We start from the raw sequence: 27,937 nt of genomic DNA on the forward strand, positions 1-27,937 counted from the left end.
TGCATGCATTTTTTTTATTTATCTTAGAAGCATTGCTTCAGGGGAGCACTACCAGCACCTTGTAAAGTTGACAATTATATTGTTATGGGGATATTGTCTCACATTCCTACCGCCAAAAGGACCAACTGTATAGACAAGCTGTAAAGTAAGTTAAAATATAATTGTATTCAACATTCTGGCATGTAGAGGTCGTGAGAGGAAACGTTCCTGATTCAAAAGCAAATTTCAATTCAACTTTGTGCAATTTCACGCATTGCTTGTTTAGGCGAGAAGAGAACATTCTTTCACAGTGGCGCTCCTCCCTCGTGATTCGACACTCCGCCACGATCTTCGACTGACTTGTGAGTACTGCTGCTCTGAAAACGAGTTCGGGTTCCAGAAAACAACATGGCAGACGATTTGACCATTCAAACTGGCGGAAAAGACGGAGGAATTGTGGTAATTACAATGAAATTGGTTGGGAAAGTGATAGCCTACCGAACTGATGTGATAGAGGTCGACATAAAATGAGTGCATGATGTGTAAACCTCATGTGCAACAAAGTATCTAAAGTTGTAGTCTACTGTGTTCTTGCATGCATGGAACTTAAACGGTATATAAATAATATTTGTAATGAATACTATATTTCCCCTCCTAGATCAACGACGACTGGCCAGGTTACAGTTTAGAGCTCTTTAACTATCCAAAACACTATTCTGGAGATCTAGAGTGTGTTTACATCCCACATGGTGTCATCATGGACAGGTAAACTATATAGCATTGAATGCAGTAACGTTAGGCCTTATATACGAATTCACTTGTATATTTCTTTCTGTGTGATCACTGACATTGGGAAACTACAAGACTATCAGTCGCCCACTCCTCAGTGGTTAAACGGAACAAGGGACAAGGAAGGGCAGTAATTAAAATCCATTATCGGGATGTTATCAGAGTGTGTGAGAATGCAAAGCCAATAGCCTACCTACAGCATATAGAGATGGAGGTTAGTCACTTGAATGTCTGTGACTCTCATAATCACTTAAAAATCCTTTCTTGCAGTCAAATCGCCCTCTAGTGGTCTCATGGGTGGAAGGTTATTCATATTACCCACAGAAAAAAGTGTTTCTATGTCATACGGTTTTATTATATTTCAGTCTTCTGATATGTATATAAAGTGTAATATTGGGATACAAACTCAAAATTGAATACATTTAAACTATATCTGACATGGTACAGGTGTCTTATTTTTTAAAAGTCTATAACCATGTGTATATTTCTGTTTCAAAGTACATTTGTTTAAGACTACCAAGAAACACTCTGTCCCTGATTTAGCCCACTGCAGTAAAAGGTTAAAAGACCTTCGCTCGGAAAAAGAAAAAAGCCAAATGGGCCAATTGTGCGCCGCCTCGCTCGTCTCCCAGTCACGGCCGGCTGTGACACCGCCTCGGATCAAACCCGGGTCTGTAGTGCCGCCTCCAGCACTGCGATGCAGTGCCTTAAACCACTGCGACACCCGGGAGGCCAGAGATTCAGTTTTTAGTTCAAATGATTTGTTTGCAATATGTGAACTATAAGCTAAGACAGCTTTTTAAGCTGTTTATTCACTTGTAGGGTTTGAAGACGTGTGAGAAGACAACATATTTGGTGAGAATTACAGCAGGGTACAAAATCGATTCGAGCTCTTAAAGGGGCAGTAGCCTAAATTGGGTGTACAGTTTTCCATTCCAGAATGATGTAATCTATAGTTATTCTTATGCTATTTATTCTGTTACTATTGACATGTAAAAATTATTGGTATTATTCGCCTACCTCCTCATGCCTTTTGCACACAATGTATATAGACTCTCCTTTTTCTACTGTATTATTGACTTGTTAATTGTTTACTCCATGTGTAACTCTGTGTTGTCTGCTCACACTGCTATGCTTTATCTTGGCCAGGTCGCAGTTGCAAATGTGAACTTGTTCTCAACTAGCCTACCTGGTTAAATAAAGGTGAAAAAAATATATATATATATATTTTTTATTCTCATCTTTTAACTAAATGGAATCTATTCGCTTCCAAAATGTAAGTAGGTGTATATAAAGCTTTCTCATAACTCGTACTTTGTAAAAACCCAGAGTGCATTGAGTGAATGTTGGAAAAATATCTTGGTTACTTTATAAACCTAGCAATGTGAATGCAAAGAGGACTCGGATCACAAAATAGGTGAACTGAACTGGCAAAAGAGTTGAGGCCTCATTGAAAGGCAAGGGCAGTGTGAAGACACAGAGAACGTAGTTATTTTGCTTTTTTCTACCCCGGAGTTCACTTTAAAGAGGACTGAGATTGGTTCTTTTAAAGAGAACTATATGTAAAAACACCCTTATAAGCTGACCAAACTGCCCACATTGCAAAATAAATGTACACATACGTTATTCAATAATTTCATACAAACTGTTTCGGCGTGTCAACGGGCGTGTGCGTAGCCAGTCACTAAAATAAACTATTCTAAAATAGAACTAGGTTCTATAAGTAGAGCACACATGATTTTGTGACTTAAAATGGGTCAAAATTCTACAAAGATCCAGCAAAAAAAAGGACCATATGCATCTCCGGTAAAATAGCAATCCTATTTTTTTCTCCCAAATTAGCGAGCAACAGCAGCAAGCAAGCTAAATGTCAATGAAAGGTTTCATGTTTCGACCTGACCCCAAATGAATATAGTTGGTTCATAGTAGGTTTTGGTTATTTTAACCTGCATGTCATATCATGTCATGAACGCGCCTGGTGGGGATAGACAAAGTCAAAATGCGGACGCACTCGCCGAGGCTGTTTAGTCAGCATGTGAGTCACACAATTTTACATCTAACTAAGATGTTTGGTAAAGTATTTCTTAAGTGAAAAAATGTGCAAGTCTCGTTGAATGACAACAAACACATCATTGAAGAATCCTAACCGTATTTCCCACTCCTACTAGGAGTCGTACAGGTTGACTTCGGCTACCGAACTACCGACTCTTTTAAAATGTGCTCGAAGAGCCGGATAAAAAGCTGCCGACCATCAAAATGAACAAAAACGTCACAGAATTGTCATAACTGTTTTGACTGGAAAGCATGCGACAGGCTTTACTCCTTTCCTTCACATTGTGTTGCAGGACAGAACGGCTTGCCCGTAACATAATGGGTGACCTGGGCGACCATGACATTGTGGTGCTATGTGTTCTGAAAGCCGGGTACCAGTTCTGTGCTGACTTGGTGGAGAGGATCAAAGCACTGAGTCGTAACTCAGACCACACTCTGCCCATGAGTGTCAACTTCATCCGCCTCAAGAGTTATGTGGTAAGGACCTAAATAACACTTTCTTTTAGTGCTGGACAAGTGGAAAATTCCTCCATGATGCAATCCAAGACCCTGTGAAATCAGATACATTTTTCTTGAGGTAAAATTGTCACAGCTTGAATTGTAGTGTTTCTTTCTCCGGTCCTTGTATGCCTGGTATGGGTATGTAACACTTATGTTATGACAGTATTATTAATGTTCTATATTACTGTAAGCTTTTACACCAAACTTGACCAAATCTTTCACTTTCTTGTAGAATGATCAGTCCACAGAGGATCTCCACATCGTTGGAGCAGAAGACCTCTCTTTCCTGACTGGAAAGGTAAGTAGCCCTGCTGTACACAAGAAATATAACATAAATAAATAATATTTCAAATATACTACTGTTCAAAAGTTTGGCATACTTAGAAATGTCTGTGTTTTTTAAAGAAAAGCAACTTTTTAAAAAATTACATCAAATTGACCAGAAATACAGTGTAGACATTGTTAATATTGCAAATTACAATTGTAGCTGGAAACAAATGATTTTGAAAGGAATATCTACATAGGTGTACACAGGCCCATTATCAGCAACCATCATTCCATCATTCAAGTTTATAATTTTAAAAGGCTACTTGATCATTAGAAAACCCTTTTGCAATTATGATAGCACAGCTGAAAACTGTTGTTCTGATTAAAAAAGCAATAAAACTGGCCTTTAGACTAGTTGAGTATCTGGAGCATCAGCATTTGTGGGTTTGATTACAGGCACAAAATGGCCAGAAACAAATAACTTTCTTCTGAAACTCGTCAGTCTATTCATGTCCTAAGAAATGAAGGCTATTCAATGCAAGAAATTGCCAAGAAACTGAAGATCTGGTACAACACTATGTACAACTCCCTTCACAGAACAGCGCAAACTGGCCCTAACCAGAATAGAAAGAGGAGTGGGAGGCCCTGGTGCACAACTGTGCAAGAGGACAAGTAAATTAGAGTGTCTAGTTTGAGAAACAGAGTCCTCAACTGGCAGCTTCATTAAATAAAAGAGCGTCTGCTAAATGACTTAAATGTAAATGTAAATAGTACCCGCAAACACCAGTCTCTACAGTGGAGAGGTGTCTCCGGGATGCTGGCCTTCTAGACAGAGTTGCAAAGAAAAATACATATCGCAGACCTGTAAAAAAAAGAAAAGGCTATGATGGGAAAAAGAACACAGACACTGGACAGAGGATGATTGGAAAAAAAGTGTTATGGACAGACGAATCGTAGGTTGAGGTGTTTGGATCACAAAGAAGAACATTTGTGAGACTGAAGAAAATGAAAAGATGCTGGAGGAGTACTTGACGCCATCTGTCAAGCATGGTGGAGGCAATCTGGGGTGCTTTGGTGGTGGTAAAGTGGGAGATTTGTTGTGGGAGCAGCTTGACCGTATGGTACGTAAGAAGTGCCCATCAAACCAATCCAAATTCTGAGAGATGGGGTGAAATCTCTTCAGATTACCTCAACAAATTAACAACTAGAATGCCAAAGGTCTGCAAGGCTGCAAATGGAGGTATCTGTGATGAAAGCAAAGTTTGAAGGACACAATTATTATTTCAATTAAAAATAATGTTTATAACCTTGTCAACGTTTTGACTATATTTCCTATTCATCTTGCTACTTATTTAATGTATGTTTTCATGGAAAACAAGAACATTTCTAAGTGACCCCAAACTTTTCAACGGTAGTGTATGTATATAAACTCAGCATAAATAGAAACGTCCTCGCACTGTCAATTGCGTTTATTTTCAACAAACTTAACATGTGTAAATATTTGTATGAACATAACAAGATTCAACAACTGAGACATAAACTGAACAAGTTCCACAGACATGTGACTAACATAAATTGAATAATGTGTCCCTGAACAAAGGGGGGGTCAAAACCAAAAGTAACAGTCAGTATCTGGTGTGGCCACTGTAGTACTGTAGTTCATCTCCTCCTCATGGACTGCACCAGATTTGCCAGTTCTTGCTGTGAGATGTTACCCAATTCTTCCACCAAGGCACCTGCAAGTTCCCGGACATTTCTGGGGGGATTGGCCCTAGCCCTCATCCTCTGATCCAACAGGTCCCCGATGTGCTCAATGGTATTGAGATCCGGGCTCTTCGCTGGCCATGGCAGAATACTGACATTCCTGTCTTGACGAAAATCACGCACAGAACGAGCAGTATGGTTGGTGGCATTGTCATGCTGGAGGGTCATGTCAGGATGAGTCTGCAGGAAGGGTACCACATGAGGGAGGAGGATGTCTTCCCTGTAATGCACAGTGTTGAGATTGCCTGCAATGACAACAAGCTCAGTCCAATGATGCTGTGACACACCGCCCCAGACCATGACGGACCCTCCACCTCCAAATCGATCCCGCTCCAGAGTACAAGCCTCGGTGTAACGCTCATTCCTTCGACAATAAACACGAATCCGACCATCACCCCTGGTGAGCCAAACCGCAACTTGTCAGTGAAGAGAACTCTTTGCCAGTCCTGTCTGGTCCAGCGACGATGGGTTTGTGCCCATAGGCAACGTTGTTGCCGGTGATGTCCTATCTTACAACAGGCCTACAAGCCCTCAGTCCAGCCTCTCTCAGCCTATTGCGGACAGTCTGAGCACTGATGGAGGGATTGTGCATTCCTGGTGTAACCCGGGCAGTTGGTGCCATCCTGTACCCGTCCCGTAGGTGTGATGTTCAGATGTACCGATCCTGTGCAGGTGTTGTTACATGTGGTCTGCCATTGCGAGGACGGTCAGCTGTCCGTCCTGTCTCCCTGTAGCGCTGTCTTCGGCGTCTCGCAGTACGGACATTGCAATTTATTGCCCTGGCCACATCTGCAGTCCTTGTGCCTCCTTGCAGCATGCCTAAGGCACATTCATACAGATGAGTAGGGACCCTGAGCATCTTTCTTTTGGTGTTTTTCACAGTCAGTAGAAAGGCCTCTTCAGTGTCCTACGTTTTCATAACTGTGACCTTAATTGCCTACCATCTGTAAACTGTTAATGTCTTAACGACCGTTCCACAGCTGCATGTTCATTAATTGTTTATGGTTCATTGAACAAGCATGGGAAACAGTGTTTAAACCCTTTACAATGAAGATCTGTGAAGTTATTTGGATTTTTACGAATTATCTTTGAAAGACAGTGTCCTGAAAAAGGGCTGTTTCTTTTTTTGCTGAGTTTATTTTGCTCTGTGTTTAGCGCATACAGGAGAGGACAATCTCTGCCATGGCTTGTGGGGCTATTAGGATGAGGGGTAGACCATTTTCTCTCACCCTCTCCAGAGTAGGGGGGTGGGGTCAGGCCCACTGGAGGGAAAGTGTACAGAAGCACGTATAGCCACTTGTGGGTCAGCGCGTCCACACTTAGAGGAGCGTTGTGATCTCTCATCGCGAAGAACAAGCGACAGTGCGCGTTGCCCTGCGATGCATTAAGATCGACGGAAGCCCTGCCATAACGCCACTACACCACCTCGACAACTTCGGGATGAATTTGCCACTCCCCGGGTTGGGGGTTCCACCGCAACAGTAAATCCTCACCTGAGTTTAGTTTGCCTGGACATCAAATCAAATCATTTATATAGCCCTCCGTACATCAGCTGATATCTCAAAGTGCTGTACAGAAACCCAGCCTAAAACCCCAAACAGCAAGCAATGCAGGTGTAGAAGCACGGTGGCTAGGAAAAACTCCCTAGAAAGGCCAAAACCTAGGAAGAAACCTAGAGAGGAACCAGGCTACGTGGGGTGGCCAGTCCTCTTCTGGCTGTGCCGGGTGGAGATTATAACAGAACATGGCCAAGATGTTCAAATGTTCATAAATGACCAGCATGGTCAAATAATAATAATCACAGGCAGAACAGTTGAAACTGGAGCAGCAGCACGGCCAGGTGGACTGGGGACAGCAAGGAGTCATCATGTCAGGTAGTCCTGAGGCATGGTCCTAGGGCTCAGGTCCTCCGAGAGAGAGAAAGAAAGAGGGAAAGAGAGAATTAGAGAGAGCATACTTAAATTCACACAGGACACCGGATAGGACAGGAGAAGTACTACAGATATAACAAACTGACCCGAGCCCCCGACACATAAACTACTGCTGCATAAATACTGGAGGCTGAGACAGGAGGGGTCAGGAGACACTGTGGCCCCATCCGAGGACACCCCCGGCGAGGGCCAAACAGGAAGGATATAACCCCACCCACTTTGCCAAAGCACAGCCCCCACACCACTAGAGGGATATCTTCAACCACCAACTTACCATCCTGAGACAAGGCCGAGTATAGCCCACAAAGATCTCCGCCACGGCACAACCCAAGGGGGGGAGTGCCAACCCAGACAGGAAGACATGCTTTTACACCTGCATTGTTTGCTGTTTGGGGTTTTAGGCTGGGTTTCTGTACAGCACTTTGAGATATCAGCTGATGTACGAAGGGCTATATAAATAAATTTGATTTGATTTGATTTGAAGATCACATCAGTGACTCAACCCACTCAAGTGACGCACCCCTCCTAGGGACAGTATGAAAGAGCCCTAGTAAGCCAGTGACTCAGCCCCTGTAATAGGGTTTGAGGCAGAGTATCCCAGTTCGTTGCTCCAGAGCCTTTCCGTTCACCTTCACACTCCTGGGCCAGACTACACTCAATCATATGACCCACTGAAGAGATGAGTCTTCAGTAAAGACTTAAAGGTTGAGACCGAGTTTGCGTCTCTCACATGGGTAGGCAGACCATTCCATAAAAATTGAGCTCTATAGGAGAAAGCCCTGCCTCCAGCTGTTTGCTTAGAAATTATAGGGACAATTAGGAGGCTAGCACTAGAGTAATATGATACATTTTTTGGGTTCTAGTCAGGATTCTAGCAGCCGTATTTAGCACTAACTGAAGTTTATTTAGTGCTTTATCCGGGTAGCCAGAAAGTAGAGAATTGCAGTAGTCTAACCTAGAAGTGACAAAAGCGTGGATTAATTTTTCTGCATCATTTTTGGACAGAAAGTTTCAGATTTTTGCAATGTTACGTAGATGGAAAAAAGCTGTCCTTGAAACAGTCTTGATATGTTCTTCAAAAGAGAGATCAGGGTCCAGAGTAACGCCAATGTCCTTCACAGTTTTATTTGAGACGACTGTACAACCATTAAGATTAATTGTCAGATTCAACAGAAGATCTCTTTGTTTCTTGGGACTTAGAACAAGCATCTCTGTTTTGTCCGAGTTTAAAAGTAGAAAGTTTGCAGCCATCCACTTCCTTATGTCTGAAGCACATGCTTCTAGCGAGGGCAATTTTGGGGCTTCACCATGTTTCATTTGCTCTGAGAGACAACAGATCTTCTCTGCTCCATAGCAAGATCTCTCGCCAGAGAGTGTTGTTGATTAGACCGCATTCGTCCTTGGCTGTTGATATAAGCCACCATAGACTTATTGTCTGACCTGACCAGGACATGTTGGCCCTGTAGGAATGGACGGAAGTGCCTGAGGGCTAGTAACAGTGTAGAGCTCGAGAACGTTGATATGGGCTGTACTAATAGATTATGACCATATGCCGTTCACTGTACGCCCTTCGCCTTTCTCCCGTAGGAGTGCTATGGCGGCTTCGGCACACTTTGTGAATGTCCATGGGGCAAAGGAACAGACCGTCTGATAAGGTGAGATATTCGCAGGCTATGCCCTCGAAGACGAACCTTAGATATCTCCTGTGTGCAGGATAAACTCAAATGTGGAAATAAGCATCCTTAAGTTCTACTGTGGTGAACCACTCATCAGAGTTGAATCAAACAGCATACCATGCGTCAGCATTCAAAATCTGTAGACTCTCAGATGCTTGTTGAGGTGCCATAAATCCAGGATGGATAATGGCTGAAGAAGCCCCGGTGAGCTTCCTCCTTTGGTACCACATGTACGGCTCCATTGGTCAACAGAGACTGAATCTCGTCTCTGAGGACTCGGATCGCTTCCCTGTGTGCAGTGAACTGCACTGTTACCATGAAATGCGGGGGACCCCTGCAATTTGTAGTCTGTACACTTGGTCTACTGGATGTAAGACCCATGGGGAGACTGCACATGCGCACCACTGCTCTCTGTGAGGGGCAAGGGAACCCGCCTGTCCCCTGGGGGCAACACTGCATGTGGGAAACCTGTCCCATGGAGGGGACCGGGGCCTGCCGGGCCTGGTGGCCCAGACGAGGACGCCCTTGAGAATTGGGGAACATTGGTGTTGACCTGCCCCAACAAGGGCTTATGGTGGGGGGCTCCTGTGCTACACTTCTGCCGTGTGTAAATGAGCTTGTGTGTCCCGAGGAGACTCTGTTTGTCGAGGCCAGAGGAGCTCTGCCAGCTTCTCGAGCCCCGGTCTTGCGCTAGGTGTGCCGCTTCTTCCCATTCCCTCCGGGTGGAGCCGAGGGAGTCTCCGCTGCTCGTTGCTTGGAGTGACACCTGTGCCCTGAGGCAGCGCGTTGCTGGTGAGCGGACTATGTTTGTCCCTGGGTCCGCGTGGCCGGAGAAAGCTGCTGAGGCTTCTTAGGGATCCTTCTGTTCTGGGAGGGAGGCCTCATGGTTTCGACCTGGGAGAACGTGGGCTTAGGGGCTTGTTTCCGTGGTAACTTGAACCTGGTCTGTATCTCCGATATGGCTGGTCCAAACAGTCTGGTGGAATTGATCTGTACACTCAGGATCTTTCCCTTCTCCCTCTGACACCCTTGCGTTGTTCAGCTAGAGGACTTTCTGGCCAAAGGTCACATGCGCCATGACCCTCCCAGAAGCGTCAGCGGTACTGGTATGGTCGGCAAGGTGACTTAGCTCCATTAGCTTGGAAGGTGGGGGAGGCGTAGGATACTCAACATCAAGTTAGGTGGCAGCGGGTCTGATTGCCTCGAAGATGTGGAGGTCAGTTATTGACTCCTGGCCCACCTCTTCAGTCAGTCTGGCTAGGTAGCACAAACTGAGTAGAGGGGAGAAATTCTTCAGGGGCGTAATCCATCTCCTGGTCAGACAGGGCGCTGCCTGATGCGGCTAGAGACATGCCCTCGTCCTCACTTCTGGATTTCGTCGGAATCAAGGTCCACGCCCTGGGAAAGGTGGGGGTTCTCCGAATCATCCTGAAGCAGGAGATGCCTGAGTAGCTTCTCCTTCCTCTGAGAATTTGTTATCAACAGAGTCGTCCTCGAGCAAGTACTTTCCATGTACTTCGCTCTACGTCCAAGGACACCGGAGCCCAGCTGAGCGCAATGCACACAACTAGCGGGGTCAATGAGGGATGCGGATGGGAATCCGTTCCGGATATGCAATGACCACAATTGCCATGGCAAGCTTTGCTAGGCTTGCTCTGCTTTTTCTCCCCCTTCCCTGACAACTTGGCCGATAAACCTGTTGATATCTCATTTCGACCGGACGAACAAAGCAAATGGAATTACCCGGGGGCTAGCTATCCACGCGCTACCACTACAACGTGAAGTTGGGAGAGACACGGGGTAATTTGAGCTTGAGCCAGGTAAGCAGAAACAGAAATCTTTATTTACCAGGGAGGTGGGAAATAAATCCTGTCTTTATACTTTTGGTGTATTGAAAGTAGTGCCAACAGTGATGCTAGCTAATTAGCTGGCTATCTTCACCTGAGTGATGATAGCCAGCTAGCCGAGCCGTTGCGTGCGATACCAAGTGCCAACTCGGTGTGTAAACCAAGTAACTTGAGATAACCCCAGCCGTTTGTTCTATCTTTCACAGGGGAATGTAAAAAGTATGGTGCTTCAATGGTGGGGTAACACACTGAATAAATAGCACCGCACATTCTTAGCTAAACAACCTAAATGGGATTTTAGCCCAGAGGTTGCTAGCTAAAACACCAGTGGTGCCGTTAGCCCACTAACTAGTCAAGACATTCAAAAGTTCAGCTAGCTAACTCCGAACGGTGGGAACTGACTGAGAGCTAGAGACCCTGGGTAGAAGTAGGTCAAATGTGTGGGAACCTGCTATTAGCGGGATACAAAAGCAGTGGAGCTAGCTAGCTTACAACGGCAATTGTGTGTAGGCAACAGGTGTACTGTAGCTAGCCAACAACTGAGGTAACTTCACTTGGTAAAACAGAATTCCTGAAAATAGAAAATAAGCCACTCAACGCTCCGTGGTGGAACCCACACCGAAAGGAACAGTTAAGTTCAGAGCTAGGTTTCTGAAGAAAGCTGCTTAACGAGTTAGTAACCAAATAGACTTGTGAAGAGCACCCACAAAGCTCTGATTGGCCTGTTAGGCGTGATTGAATAAGGCTTCAACCAATGACCCGCAAAAGAAGACGTGTCCCATAGTGAGATGTCGATACTGAGTCGACTGAAATAGAACCTTTATTAGCAGATATATTTATGAGCCAATACCGGTACTGATTTTAAAAAAACTAAAATGTGTCTTGAAAGCAGTGGATATGATCATGATCATGTGTTTCTCAGTAGTAGTTGTTGTTAATCTGAACTGGGTGAGATTTGGGCAGTGTCTCTCAGCAACCACAATGGGGCAGTCTTCCCCATGTCTCTTCTCAGAAGAAGTGTCACAGAAGTTTTGGAGCTCAAATCAACGGCTGTGGTTAGTAATGGCCCTGATCAGAGCTATGACCACATTTTTCCTTTTCTGCCAAGACTAGAATTTATCACTATTTCTGTCACTGCTGCGACCAATAGTCCTGCTACTTATATAGATTATATTAGCAGCATGCTGTACATTTTGTTTAAATATCTGCTGATGTCATGCTAGAAATGTCACTATTGCTCATTGTCTCTTAAGAACAAGACAATGGCTTAGTCTAATCTGTTTGTGTGCATACAGCCATTAATGGGATCAAAGGTCAGCGAGGGAGATGCTCCTGGCATATAAATCAAAACACACACACACACACACAAGCTGTACACACACTGGTACACCCTGTAGTGAGGCGTGGCCCGGATGTCAGTGTGTAGGAACATGCTGAACCACTGAATTATGGGGTGGTGAGTTTAACTCATTGCTCTATTGCTTTTCTTCACAGAGAATATTTGGACTGTGTGTGAAATATTTTAGATTAAGTAATTGCGGCCTAGGGAAAGTTGCCACTTTTTATTAATGATATACTGTAGATACTAGCTAGAGATTATGCTAATTGATCATTAATGTTATTATGTCACACCTTCCAGTTTGTGTCCATGTAGTTTACACTGTCTGGATTGAGGATTAAGGTTAATAATTCTTTACTGTCTGGAAGGAATTAATGACACTACTGAGCCCCAGACAGACAAAGCATCAACTCAGCATGGCTTCATTTCTGCTTGACTGCATCCTTTGTTTCACGTGAAATGACAGCACTACTACTGTATGTAGCTAAGTTTGTTTTCACACATCATGTTTGGGATGTCTTCTCTTGAGAATGCCTTGGTTCGTATTAAGCAGATAAGCAAGGCATCCTTTAGACATTGTGTAATCACTAATATCATGTAGTAAATCACACTGCTAGCATTAATAATCAGGAGGAGTATGATCATGCCCCTGGATGACGGGGTAGGAAGCTGTTGTTTTGCCCAGATGCCAATATTTTGTCCCCAACATGTGGTGTCTGGTATTGGCTGGCTGTCCCTTCCTGAGTGGGTCAACAGTGTGAAGCATGCCTCTGATTTTAATTTTGCAATATCAGGAATGTTCTGTTCTTCTGTAACTGGAAAACAAGACTTTTAATCATAATTAATCACTTTGTCTACAGGGAAAACACCAATTGAGTAGCTAGTATTATGAAGCCATTAGTCACTTGTATGTTACTGACTTCACAATATCTTTGTGTGAGCATAGGGGCAAGTCCAGAGTTATGGTAAAATCTCCCACAGTTACTTATACAACCACATTTTCCCCGAACTGTTAAATATCTGCTCCACATTACGATTCAAAGATGTTTGCAGAAAGAATGGGGTGTCAGCTTTGACATGACTCCTTGAGTTTTAAAAACAAATATTTTGGTAATTGAACTAGAGTAGGTGAAGTGGAATTACATCCGATAACAAAATTAAGTCCCTGATCTGTACTATACAGAAATGCATAATTATGGATATGAATATCATTCTCTTCATGGTGATGTATCCTGAATAGGTACTCAAAGGTGGAAATATGTAATATCCGTCTTTTGCATATTTGGGTATTATTCCACACACTGGCTATAATTGTAATAAGCTCCACCCCCAAACATGACCTAATTTTCTTGGTCTGGGCGAGACCAAATCTGAAACAATCATAGACGTCTATGTTTCACAAATTTGGACATCACAGTAAAGTTCGCTAGAGTACAGGAAGGTAGATATGTACAGTACAATAAAGTACATTATACTGTATTCTACTCTACTGTTCTGTACTATCCAAACTTGTGAAACATATACGTCTATGATTGGTTCAGACTTATGAGGTGCATTCGCGCACCGAAGGGACGCATAGGGTGTGAGAAGCTCCGTTCTGTACCGACAGAACTGATTATATGTAGAAACCAGACAGAGTTTAAATTAATCCTCTAATGGGGCCTCACAAGTGGCTCAGCGGTCTAAGGACTATACTACAGCCTCGTGTTCGATCCCAGGCTGTGTCACAGCCCGCCATGACCGGGAGTCCCATGAAGCGGCGCACAATTGGCCTAGTGTCGTCCGGGTTAGGGGAGGGTTTGGCCGGCCAGGATACCCCTGCTTTCCTTGTCTCATCATGCTCTTGCGACTCCTTGTGACGAGCCGGGCTCCTACAAGCTGACAACGGTAGTCAGTTGGACGGTGTTTCCTCCGACACATTGGTGCGGCTGGCTTCCGGGTTAAGTGTGTCAAAAAGCGGAGCGGTTTGGCAGGGTCGTATTTTGGAGGACGCAGGGCTCTCGACCTTTGCCTCTACCGAGTCTGCAGGGGAGTTGCAGTGATGAGACAAGATTGTAAATATCAATTGGATACCACGAAATTGGGGAGAAAAAAGGGGTAAAAATAAATAAATCATTAAGCCTCTAAAATCAATAGATAAATATATCCCCAAGCAACTGGGAGAGAGTGAGTGGTCAGTTGTGTACAACAGCGAGCCAATCAGTTGGTAACGCAACGCAGTGACACAAACGCAACAAGCCATGGCTTCCCCCAGAGGAAAAGGAGCAACAAACGAGAGTAATGAACAGCTAAAGGGTATCCAGGAAAACATAGCTAAATTGCTCTCAATGCCCACCAAAACAAATGAACTGAAAATAGAATGAAATGAAAGTAGATTCACTTGAAAAGAAAGTAGAGGCTATCGTGTCAGATATGCACAAACAAGGTGTGCGCATGAACGAACAAGACAACAAAACCTTATTTTTTGGAAACACTGTTTCAAACTTTAGAAGATGAATTGGACCGGCAAGAAAATAGAATGAGATGAAACATGAGAATATTGTCCTTACTGGAAGATGAGGAAAAAGGAGACCTTTCCAGCTACGTGGTCAAACTGATATCAGAAGAACTTCACGTGAGTATATCACCAGAAGATCTGGAAAAAATGCCATAGGAGCTGCATGAAACAGAAGAACGCTAAATACCCTTGCATGGTAATCTTCAAGCCATGCAACTTTCAGACCAACATCAACATTCTGAAGGGTTAAGGGGGAAGGAGATCAAAATCCACTGCCAGTCCATTCAATTCATCCAGGACCTGTCTGCTAGGCTGAGAAAAAAACGCAAGAAAGACATTCTGATCAGACAGTCACTAGAAGAAAAGGGATCAAATCTCAGCTTCCCGACAGTGCTGTGGATATGGAAGGGAACTCAAAGGATGGATTTCACAAGCAACGATAAAGCCCTAAACAAGCTGCAAGAAACGTTTCCAATTGAAGGAGTAGAGCCCCCTGCACTGAGGAGAGGATGAAGAGGAAGAAAATTGATAAGCACACTAGGCTACGTACAGTGATGCCTAAGACCAGCTTATTGTAAATTGAGACAATATTCTTTCCCCCTCCCCCCATACAATCTATACTCTACTTTCCCCAAGTAACTATTCTTCTCTATGAAGTAACCATAGAAGTAGCCAATGCTAATGGGCTACATAAATACTGAAAAGACAATACAAAGGAGGAAATATAGCATGTATGTCAACTGTTCTATGGAGGGAGGTGTGTGTGACTGCATATGAATGGGACTCTGAGGGAGAGTGAATATGTGTAGGAGGGCGGTAGAGAATGAGTGTCTATATGTTGTATGTGAATGAAGGAAAATGGACTAGTAAGTTGATGTAAGGATGGGTGTAAATGTGTCGAAGGGGGGGGGGTTTGACAAGTTTTGCTTGGGTGGGCAAGGATGGGAGGTTGACCAGCTTGGCTTGGCAAAAAAATTGAAATTGAATATTTAAAGAAGAGCTGGGTTGGAGATGCCTATGCTGCCACTTAATGTAGTAACAGCAGAGGTGTAGGCATCCTGATGAATAAGAATACACCCTTTTCCCTTATATCCCAGCACACGGACCACAGCACACGGACCAAGGAGGACATTTTTCTAATTTTGAATTGTATTTTACATGGGGAAAAATACACATTGATTTCATTGTATATCCCCCCAGGGGCAAAAGTGGTGTTTTTACAGTTGAAGTCGGAAGTTTACATACAGCTTAGCCAAATACATTTAAACTCAGTTTTTCACAATTGCTGGAAAGTAATCCTAGTAAAAAATCCCTGTTTTAGGTCAGTTAGGATTACCACTTTATTTTAAGGATGTGAAATGTCAGAATAATAGAGAGAATTATTTATTTCAGCTTTTATTTCTTTCATCACATTTCCAGTGGGTCGTAAGTTTACATACACTCAATTAGTATTTGGTAGCATTGCCGTTAAATTGTTTAACTTGGGTCAAATGTTTTGGATAGCCTACCACAAGCTTCCCACAATAAGTTGGGTGAATTTTGGCCCATTCCTCCTGACAGAGCTGGTGTAACTGAGTCAGGTTTGAAGGCCTCCTTGCTCACACACGATTTTTCAGTTCTGCCCACAAATTGTCTATAGGATTGAGGTCAGGGCTTTGTGATGGCCACTCCAACACCTTGGCTTTGTTGTCCTTAAGCCATTTTGCCACAACTTTGGAAGTATACTTGGAGTCATTGTCCATTTGGAAGACCCATTTGCGACCAAGCTTTAACTTCCTGACTGGTGTCTTGAGACTTTGCTTCAATGTATCCACATAATTTTCCTCCCTCATGATGCCATCTATTTTGTGAAGTGCACCAGTCCCTCCTACAGCAAAGCACCCCCACAACATGATGCTGCCACCCCCGTGCTTCACGGTTGGGATGGTGTTCTTCGGCTTGCAAGCCTCCCCCTTTTTCCTCCAAACATAACAATGGTCATTATGGCCAAACAGTTCTATTTTTGTTTCATCAGACAAGAGGACATTTCTCCAAAAAGTACAATCTTTGACCCCATGTGCAGTTGCAAACTGTAGTCTGGCTTTTTTTATGGCGGTTTTGGAGCAGTGGCTTCTTCCTTGCTGAGCGGCCTTTCAGGTTATGTCGATGATGTAAAGAATATTTGCTGGTCTGTGGTGTGTAATGAGGAGCAACCCGACGCTGCACTTGACGCATTTATGAAACTACTTATTCCAGTTACTAATAAGCACACACCCATTAAAAAATGACTGTAAAAACTTAAATCCCCTTGGATTGATGAGGAATTGAAAAATTGGTTGAGAGGGTTGAGGAAAAAGTTATGGCAATTATGTCTGTCAGCCACACTGTGGCGAAGGTACTGCAAATTAAAAAATCATGTGACTAAACTAAAGAAATAGAAACTACACTATGAAACAAAGAAAGTATATAAAGAATGATCGTAAAAAGCTTTGGGGCACCTTAAATTATTAAATTAAATTTTGAATGTGGAAAAAGCCAACTCGGCTCCTTCATTCATTGAATCAGATGGCTCATTCATCACAAAGCCCACTGATATTTCAAACTACTTTAATGATTCTTTCATTGGCAAGATAAGCAAACGTAGGGATGACATGCCAGCAACAAACTCTGACACTACACATCAAAGTATATCGGACCAAATTATGAAAGACACAAATTGTACTTTTGAATTCCGTAAAGTCAGTGTGGAAGAGGTGAAAAAAGTATTGTTGTCTATCAACAATGACAAGCCACCAGTCTGACAATCTGGATGGAAAATTACTGAGGATAATAGCATATGATATTTTCACTCCTATTTGCCACATCTTAAATTTAAGCCTACTAGAGAGTGTGTGCCATCAGGCCTGGAGGGAAGCTAAATTCATTCCACTAACCGTGAATAGTAAAGCCCCCTTTACTGGCTCAAATAGCCGACCAATCAGCCTCTTACCAACCCTTAGTAAACTTATGAAAAAAATGGTGTTTGACTAGATACAATGCTATTTCACAGTAAACAAATTGACAACAGAATTTCAGCATGATTATATGAAAGGACACTCAGCAAGCACAGCACTTACACAAATGACTGATGATTGGCTGAGAGAAATTAATGATAAAATGACTGTGGGAGCTGTCTTGTTAGACTTCAGTGCAGCTTTTGACATTATCGATCAAAGTCTGCTGCTGGAAATGTGTTATGGCTTTACACTCCCTGCTATAATGTGGATAAAGAGTTACTTATCTAACATAACACAGAAGGTGTTCTTTAATGGAAGCCTCTCAAATATAATCCTGTTCGAATCAGGTATTCCCCAGGGTAGCTGTTTGCTTTTTTCCATTTTTACTAATGGCATGCCACTAACTTTGGGTAAAGCCAGTGTCTATGTATGCTGATGATGCAACACTATACACGTCAGCTACTACAGCGACTGAAATGACTGCAACACTCAACAAAGAGCTGCAGTTAGTTTCAGAGTGGGTGGCAAGGAATAAGTTAGCCCTAAATATTTATAAAACTAAAAGCATTGTATGTGGAACATATGGGAAATAATGTGGGAAATTGAGTAAGTTGAGATGACTAAACTGCTTGGAGTTACCCTAGATTGTTAACTGTCATGGTCAAAACATATTGATGCAGTAGTCGCTAAAATGGGGAGAAGTCTGTCCATAATAAAGTGCTGCTCTGCCTTCTTAACAACACTATCAACAAGGCAGGTCCTACAGGCCCTAGTTTTGTCGCACCTAGACTACTGTTCAGTGGTGTGGTCAGGTGCCACAAAAAAGAACTTAGAAAAATTGCAATTGGCTCAGAACAAGGTAGCACGGCTGGACCTTGGATGTACACAGAGCTAATATTATATTAATAATATTAATACCTCTCCTGGCTCAAAGTGGAGGAGAGATTGACTTCATCGCTACTTTTATTTATGCGAGGTATTGAGATGTTGAATGCACCAAACTGTCTGTCTAAACTACTGGCACACAGCTCGGACACCCATGCATACCCCACAAGACATGCCACAAGAGGTCTCTTCACAGTCCCTTAGTCCAGAACAGACAATGGGAGGCACACAGTACTACATAGACTACATGGAATTCTATTCCACATCAAGTAACTCATGCCAGCAGTAAAATTAGATTTAAAAACAGATTTAAAAAAACACCTTATGGAACAGCAGGGACTGTGAAGCAACACAAACAATGGCACAGAGACATGCATACACACACAATGACACGCACTATACGTACACATGGATTTAGTACTGTAGATATGTGGTAGTGGTGGAGTAGGGGCCTGAGGGCACACAGTGTGTTGTGAAATCTGTGAATGTATTGTAATGTTTTTAAAATGGTATAAACTGCCTTAATTTAGCTGGACCCCAGGAAGAGTAGCTGCAGCTTTGGCAGCAGCTAATGGGGATCCATAATAAATACAAATGTTGTCTTGGGATGCATGTACATCCACAAGTACAGTGAAATGCCTTTCTTGCAAACTAAAAGATTGGTAGATAAGTCGTTATGTATTCCTACCCATGCATAACTGCTTCCTTTCTCTTTTTTTCTATGACATGCTCACAAAAGAACGTCCTAATCATAGAGGTGAGTCAACATGCTTTCCCCCCTTCCTCTTCTCTATTTAAGTCTGAGTGCATCCATCAAATACTCCATATGTTTATCCAGGCCATGGGGGAGCAGAGGACATTGCCTCATGGCTCTCATTCTCTGTATGTAGGTCTAGGTTCTACCAGACCAGGGTCATATTCATTGGGCACCAAACAGAAGAAAACAGACAAACAGGGAAGGACTATACAAACTTATCCAATAAGAAACGCTTGTTTTCGTTATAAGTTGAAAAACGTTATGGTGTGCTCTAATGAATACGACCCTGAATTGGACATAGTAAAAACTTTTTTAATTGACTGTCTCTGTCCATTAGGGAAGTTTGATTGTCCCTTCTCAGAATTGATTCAAGAAACTTTCCTCTCAGCAGCACAGTAATTGGGAGCCTATTATAGGGACCTCTACTTTGGGAAGGATTCTCTTTGAAATGACTGAAAGCATTACTGTCATACAATGAGTGCCTACATTAAGCAGAGATCTTTAGAACAAGCATATGAATACAGCTGTGTTCATTAGTAGTCTATACAGAAACATGGATAAAATGTACAGAATCAAAGTAAATTGCATTTATAATGGGGGAGGGGCAGTAATTGGAAGTTGGGTATGCGGTCTATCAAAATAAGCCCTCATCAAGTCCATATCCCTTCCATTATCAATTACCCTCTTTATAGTTTGTGCAGCCCTGTTCTTTGTATTACAAAGTAGGTCTTCATATTAAAAGGACATAGTCTCTCATTTCTAGTTTCATCCTCATTATTATAGGGAAATGTGTTCTATGTCATCCCCCTCACAATCTCCCACCTACACACACCAGTCCTGGGTTAAGCTACTATTTCAGTTATTTCAACTTTACTTTTCAATACATTTCAAAACAAGTATTCAAATAAGCTTTATTTGGAAAAACAAGTCGTTTCATATTTTAATTTTGGAGAATCTCTTAGACAATTGGTTAAAGTTATGTATACTAACCTTTAGGTATAAAATAGTAAAGAATGGCTACTTCTCAGAAAGTATTAATCTGTCGAGGAGTAAAACAAGGCTGTCTGCTATCGCTATATCTATTTATTATGGCCATCGAAATGTTAGCTATTAAAGTCAGATCCAACAATAATATGAAGGGGCTAGAAATCCAGGGCTTAAACACAAACTTGTCATTGTACGCTGAGGATTCATGTTTTCTTTTAAATCCACAATTTGGATCAATCCACAATTTGGATCCCTCCACAGCCTCAGAGGATCTAGATAATTTTTCTTACCTCTGGATTACAATAAAATTATGATAAGTGTACTATATTACGTATTGGATCACAAAAAATACATATTTTACATTACCATGTAGTTTTCCATGCCTTTTTCCCTTTATTATTGCCATTCTTTAAGCAAGCCATAGAAAGTTGCTTGATATTTCAGTTTAATTGACTTGGAAAAGACTGAACAAATATTACAACAAATTGTAAATTATATCTTAAATAGGACTGGTGGAGTTACTGTAGTTGGGAAGAGATTTTCGATGTACCGATTCCATGGCACATCAAATCAAATCAAATTTGATTTGTCACATACACATGGTTAGCAGATGGTAATGCGAGTGTAGCTAAATGCTTGTGCTTCTAGTTCCGACAATGCAGTAATAACCAACAAGTAATCTAACTAACAATTCCAAAACTACTGTCTTATACACAGTGTAAGGGGATAAAGAATATGCACATAATGATATATGAATGAGTGATGGTACAGAGCAGCATAGGCAAGATACAGTAGATGGTATCGAGTACAGTATATACATATGAGATGAGTATGTAAACAAAGTGGCATAGTTAAAGTGGCTAGTGATACATGTATTACATAAGGATGCAGTCGATGATATAGAGTACAGTATATACGTATGCATATGAGATGAATAATGTAGGGTAAGTAACATTATATAAGGTAGCATTGTTTAAAGTGGCTAGTGATATATTTACATAATTTCCCATCAATTCCCATTATTAAAGTGGCTGGAGTTGAGTCAGTGTCAGTGTCAGTGTGTTGGCAGCAGCCACTCAATGTTAGTGGTGGCTGTTCATGGTTCATGAACTGATACACAAAATGACGCCGGATTCAAATGTAAAATTACTAAATACAATTTTTGCAACAAATAGAATTGTAAGGGATTTCCTCCTCTTCCTCCGAAGAGGAGAGGCGGAAAGGATCAGAGGACCAATATGCGGCGTGGTAAGTGTCCATGGTTCTTTTAATACGAGAATGTGCACATGAACAACCGAATACAAAAACAATAAACGTGGAATGAACAAAACCCAAAACAGTACCGTGTGGTGGAAAACACAGACACGGAAACAATCACCCACAAACACACAGTGAAACCCAGGCTACCTAAGTATGATTCTCAATCAGAGACAACTAATGACACCTGCCTCTGATTGAGAACCATACTAGGCCGAAACATAGAAATACCCAAATCATAGAAAAACAAACAGACTGCCCACCCCAACTCACGCCCTGACCATACTAAATAATGACAAAACAAAGGAAATAAAGGTCAGAACGTGACAAGAATGTTATATGGAGGATACAACCATACCAGCTCTGCAGATTTTGCTGCGAAGTGACAATCATTAGATCACGTGTTTTGGTACTGCCCATACAGTATGTACAGTGCATTTGGAAAGTATTCAGACTCCATTACTTTTTCCACATTCTGTAACGTTACAGCCTTATTCTAAATTGATTTAAATAGATCACCCCCCATCAATCTATACACACAGGCTTTTAGACATTTTTGCAAATGTATATAAATACTGTATAAAAAATATCACATTTACATAAGTATTCTGACCCTTTACTCTGCCAAGTGTTGAAGCACTTTTGCCAGCGATTACAGCTTCGTGTCTTCTCGGGTATGATGCCACAAGCTTGGCACGCCTGCATTTGGGTCGTTTCTCCCATTCTTCTCTGCAGATCCTCTCAGGCTCTGTCAGGTTTGATGTGGAGCATCGGTGCACAGCTATTTTCAGGTCTCTCCAGAAATGTTTGATCAGATTCAAGTCCGGGCTCTGGCTTGGCCGCTCAAGGACATTCAGAGACTTGTCCTGAAACCACTCATGCGTTGTCTTGGCTCTGTGTTTAGGGTCAATGTCCTGTTGGAAGGTGTTTGCTCCGTTCATCTTACCCTCGATCCTGATTTGTCTCCCAGTCCCTGCCACTGAAAAACATCTCCACATCATGATGCTGCCACCACCATGCTTCACTGTAGTGATGGTGTCAGGTTCCTCCAGACGTGACACTTGACATTCAGGCCAAAGAGTTCAATCTTGGTATCATCAGACCAGAGAATCCTGTTTATCATGATCTGAGAGTCCTTTACGTGCCTTCTGGCAAACTCCAAGCGGACTGTCGCGCCTTTTACTGAGGAGTGGTTTCGTATGGCCACACTACCATAAAGGCCTCACTGATGGTTGTCCTTCTGGAAGGTTCTCCCATCTCCACAGAGGAGCTCTGTCAGAGTAACCATCAAGTTTTTGGTCACCTACCTGACCATGCCCTTCTACCTCGATTGCTCAGTTTGTCCGAGCGGACTGCTACAAATGTCATCCATTTAAGAATGATGGAGTCCACTGTGTTCTTGGGGACCTTCAATACTACAGGAATGTTTTGGTTACCCTTTCCCAGATCTGTGCCGTGACACGATCGTGTCTCGGAGCTCTCCGGATAATTCCTTCGACCTCATGGCTTGGTTTTTGCTCTGACATGCACTGTCAACTGTTGGACCTTATATAGACAGGTGTCTGCCCTTTTGAAATAATGTCCAATCAATTGAATTTACCACAGGTGGACTCCCAAGTTGTAGAAACATCTCAAGTATGATCAATGGAAACAGGATGCACCTGAGCTCAATTTCGAGTCTCGTAGCAATGGGTCTGAATACTTACAGTGGGTCAAAAAAGTATTTAGTCAGCCACCAATTGTGCAAGTTCTCCCACTTAAAAAGATGAGAGAGGCCTGTAATTTTCATCATAGGTACACTTCAACTATGACAGACAAAATGAGAAGGAAAACATCCAGAAAATCACATTGTAGGATTTTTTATTAATTAATTTGCAAATTATGGTGGAAAATAAATATTTGGTCACCTACAAACAAGCAAGATATCTGGCTCTCACAGACCTGTAACAACTTCTTTAAGAGGCTCCTCCGTCCTCCACTCGTTACCTCCACTCGTTACCTGTTTGAACTTGTTATCAGTATAAAAGACACCTGTCTACAACCTCAAACAGTCACACCCCAAACTCCACTATGGCCAAGACCAAAGAGCTGTCAAAGGACACCAGAAACAAAATTGTAGACCTGCACCAGGCTGGGAAGACTGAATCTGCAATAGGTAAGCAGCTTGGTTTGAAGAAATCAACTGTGGGAGCAATTATTAGGAAATGGAAGACATACAAGACCACTGATAATCTCCCTCGATCTGGGGCTCCACGCAAGATCTCACCCCGTGGGGTCAAAATGATCACAAGAACGGTGAGCAAAAATCCCAGAACCACACGGGGGGACCTAGTGAATGACCTGCAGAGAGCTGGGACCAAAGTAACAAAGCCTACCATCAGTAACACACTACGCCGCCAGGGACTCAAATCCTGCAGTGCCAGACATGTCCCCCTGCTTAAGCCAGTACATGTCCAGGCCAGTCTGAAGTTCGCTAGAGAGCATTTGGATGATCCAGAAGAAGATTGGGAGAATGTCATATGGTCAGATTAAACCAAAATAGAACTTTTAGGTAAAAACTCAACTCGTCGTGTTTGGAGGACAAAGAATGCTGAGTTGCATCCAAAGGACACCATACCTACTGTGAAGCATGGGGGTGGAAACATCATGCTTTGGGGCTGTTTTTCTGCAAAGGGACCAGGACGACTATCAAGGAAAGAATGAATGGGGCCATGTATCGTGATATTTTGAGTGAAAACCTCCTTCCATCAGCAAGGGCATTGAAGATGAAACGTGGCTGGGTCTTTCAGACATTACATACATTTACATTTAAGTCATTTAGCAGACGCTCTTATCCAGAGCGACTTACAAATTGGTGCATTCACCTTATGACATCCAGTGGAACAGTAGTGCATCTAAGTCTTTTAGGGGGGGGGTGACAATGATCCCAAACACACCGCCCGGGCAACGAAGGAATGGCTTCGTAAGAAGCATTTCAAGGTCCTGGAGTGGCCTAGCCAGTTTGAGATAAATTGAGATAAACTTTTGTTATTGACCAAATAATTATTTTCCACCATAATTTGAAAATAAATTCATAAAAAATCCTACAATGTGATTTTCTGGATTTTTTTCTCTAATTTTGTCTGTCATAGTTGAAGTGTACCTATGATGAAAATTACAGGACTCTCTCATCTTTTTAAGTGGGAGAACATGCACAATTGGTGGCTGACTAAATACTTTTTGCCCCACTGTATGCTGAGCACTTGTTGCCTGCTTTTTCTTCACTCTGCGGTTCAACTCATCACAAACCATCTCAATTGGGTTGAGGTCGGGTGATTGTGGAGGCCAGGTCATTTGTTAAGAGTACTCTATCACTCTTTCTTGGTCAAATAGCCCTTACACAGCCTGGAGGTGTGTTGGGTCATTGTCCTGTTGGAAAACAAATGATAGTCCCACTAAACACAAACCAGATGGGATGGTGTATCGCTGCAGAATGCTGTGGTAGCCGTGCTGGTTAAGTGTGCCTTAATTCTAAATTAATCACAGACAGTGTCACCAGCAAAGCACCCCCACACCATCACACCACCTCCTGCATGCTTTACGGTGGGAAATAGACATGCAGAGATCATCCGTTCACCCACACGTCTCACAAAGACAACGGTGATTGGAACCAAAAATCGCACATTTGCGACTCCAAACCAAAGGACAGATTTCCAAGGGTGGCTGTATGAATCTCAAATCTAAAATATATTTTGTTTTTTTTCACACTTTTTTGATTACTACATGATTCCATGTGTTATTTCCTAGTTTTGATGCCTTCTATATATTCGACAATGTAGACTATAGTAATAAATAAATAAAAACCCTTGAATTAGTAGGTGTTCTAAAACTTGTGATGGTAAGTGCATATATTTAACAGAAAATATATGGGGGTTGAAAATGATGCAGACAATTATATTGATAGAAGCCACAACCTATCTGCAATATTAAAGGTTGATCTACCCCTAAAAAATATAGGAATGTATTTGGAAATACACAAATACATTGACTCAAATACAAGGGAGTGTTTTTGAAAATAGTATTCTAAATAAGTATTTGAAAATACTTTCAAATACAATTTGGGCGACTATTTGGGTTTTAGAAAATAACATGAAATTCTGAAATAAAGTGAAGTGTTTTGGGTTGTGTATTTGAACCTAGATCACACATGCACACACACACAGAGAACAATGAAGAAGGGTGGCTATGTGTCAGATTATATAGATAGATAGAGGGGCCACACAATAGAGCAGTGATCAGCTGACATAAACAAAGTCAGACAACAAGACATCAGAGTGGATCCGTGCCACAACTCTGGGAACCATAACAGCCTACCCCTCCACCCCAAACCGATGACTGAAACCACCAGTTTCACTAGATGTGTTCCGGGTGAGATGGGTTTCAGTCTAACCCTGGGTCACACTTTGGTTATCCTCTCTTTCACTGTGAGCTCAGACTGCTCAGTGGGAACGGGGCTACACACTCAGTGTACACACACACACTCACACATGGATTATATAAAGCACTCTTATTTGTTTTGTTAGTGTGAAATACCAGTGGGCTCTCAGCTTGGTGTATATTTGACTTTGAGTGTTGACAGCTAGTCACATAGTCCTGCTGCTACAGTTTTTTTGTGTTTGTTGTCCTCCGCAGGCAATTGTAGACACAGGCAAGACAATGAAGACTCTCCTAAAACATGTGGAGGCTTTCAGGCCCAAGATGATCAAAGTAGCAGGGTGAGTCCTGGCATAAAACCACTAACACCACAACAGACCAGGTGACCTACGCTTAGTCACTCAATTCCATCTTTCCAGTCTAGACAGAAGAAATGAGCAGAGTTTCAGTGTGCTACTGGTAGGGATATTGGGGATGTTACATGCTTGTGTTGCGTGTGCCTCCTGTGTTCTGTTTCAGTTTGCTGGTGAAGAGAGTGCCAAACAGTTCAGGATGTCTCCCAGATTGTATGTAGCAGTTCTATCCATTTTGCTTTTATGTTTTCATTATTATATGTTATATGTCCATGTAATAATAATGATTTACTTGTCTTATATGACCTGTAACATGACCAGTTACAGGTAATAGCTCAGTTTTAAATGGTCTGTTCACAAACAGATGGTTTGTTTGTTGTGTTTTGGGAACATTGCTGCAGTGCTAATCCTTCTGCCACATCTCTTCCATTTCAGATGTTGGTTTTGAGATACCCAATCGTTTTGTAGTTGGATATGCCTTGGACTACAATGAGTATTTCAGAGACCTCAATGTAAGTTTTTCTTTATTCAAAACTGATTTTAATTTCAGTGATGTACTTCACTGGGTCCTCATTCACCGCCCTGATTGGCTGATGGGATGTCTAGAGCACAACCCTCTTACCCAGATGAACAGTCATTGGTCTATTATAATCAGATCGCATTCTGACTTCATCATGTGGGCCAAAAGTTCCATCCCACCTGAAAAGGCTGAAATTCCAGAATTTAGTTTTAAACAGCTCCTACAGAAAAGGGGCATTATCATAATTTTCACAATTTCAGAGTGTTATTTCGACCTCAAAGTGTGGAAATATCATCATAAAAAAACAGGAATCTATTTTTAACTGCACTGCTCCTTTAAAGCGCAGTGATATTTGTCATATGACTTCCTTTTCCCTCAGCATATCTGTGTGATCAGTGAAAGCGGGAAGCTGAAATACAAGGTCTAAGAAGTGATGCTTATAGGATTCTGCAGAGGAAATGTTTCCACAAGAAGCTTGGACACTTCCCATGAGAGGCCATGCAGTAACAACGGTTATCAAACCCAAAGACCCTCACTCTCACTCTTTGCTGGTTGACACACCTCAGGGCCTACCCATAGACCATTGGACTCGTTGCATAATAATTAGAACCTCCATAGTTATTTTTATAACAAAGCTGTGAACCTGTGATGTACTGTTACAATGTTCATGAAACCTGTCTGTGTTGATGAAAAATATATAATGAACAGACATTGTTATGTAGAATTTGTAGCCATCAATGTTTCAGTTTAGTGACATTTGTTTATCTCAACTTACTGTATTTTGTGGGACACATTTGGCCCATGTAAAGGTGGGCACCGTCCAGTAGATTAAAATAAAAAATATACAATAACAATTATAATGTTTTATCGTCACATACATCGGATAGGGGCAGCGAAATGTGTTGTTTTACAGGGTCAGCCATAGTACTGCGCCCCTGGTGCAAATTAGGGTTAAGTTCCTTGCTGAAGGGCACATTGACCGAAGCCATTTGTTCTTATGAATTCCTACTGTCCATTTAATTCAAATTCAGCTGCTTTTCTGATAAAAGGGAATTGCACTGTATTGTGAGGAGAATGTATTTCAACCTCCATTGGTCATCTCATTAATTATTTAATAAACTTAAATGAACCTATGCTGTATAACAGGG

The 27,937-nt window shown here is 42.2% G+C and overlaps 1 protein-coding gene across 3 annotated transcripts; it reads left to right on the forward strand.

Moving 5' to 3' along the window:
• The first annotated feature begins 38 nt into the window (after positions 1 to 38).
• On the forward strand, positions 39 to 27,937 carry LOC115114487 (hypoxanthine-guanine phosphoribosyltransferase-like). 3 transcript variants are annotated; one of them, XR_010461790.1, is made up of 11 exons: positions 39 to 145; positions 266 to 438; positions 638 to 744; positions 3,114 to 3,297; positions 3,554 to 3,619; positions 19,242 to 19,259; positions 21,422 to 21,494; positions 26,175 to 26,257; positions 26,436 to 26,482; positions 26,705 to 26,781; positions 27,169 to 27,258. XR_010461790.1 is itself a non-coding variant. In XM_029642751.2 (10 exons), the coding sequence occupies exons 2-10, from the start codon at positions 388 to 390 to the stop codon at positions 27,214 to 27,216; spliced, it is 681 nt and encodes a 226-aa protein (XP_029498611.1). In that variant the 5' UTR covers positions 42 to 145; positions 266 to 387; the 3' UTR covers positions 27,217 to 27,937. The 3 variants fall into 3 exon arrangements, 2 of the variants coding, with proteins under 2 accessions (XP_029498612.1, XP_029498611.1); XM_029642751.2 differs by lacking the exon at positions 21,422 to 21,494 and having other exon boundaries at positions 42 to 145; positions 27,169 to 27,937; XM_029642752.2 differs by lacking the exons at positions 19,242 to 19,259; positions 21,422 to 21,494 and having other exon boundaries at positions 41 to 145; positions 27,169 to 27,937.

This window comes from Oncorhynchus nerka, linkage group LG9b, assembly GCF_034236695.1.
Source record: "Oncorhynchus nerka isolate Pitt River linkage group LG9b, Oner_Uvic_2.0, whole genome shotgun sequence".
NCBI classification, from domain to species: Eukaryota; Metazoa; Chordata; class Actinopteri; order Salmoniformes; family Salmonidae; genus Oncorhynchus; species Oncorhynchus nerka.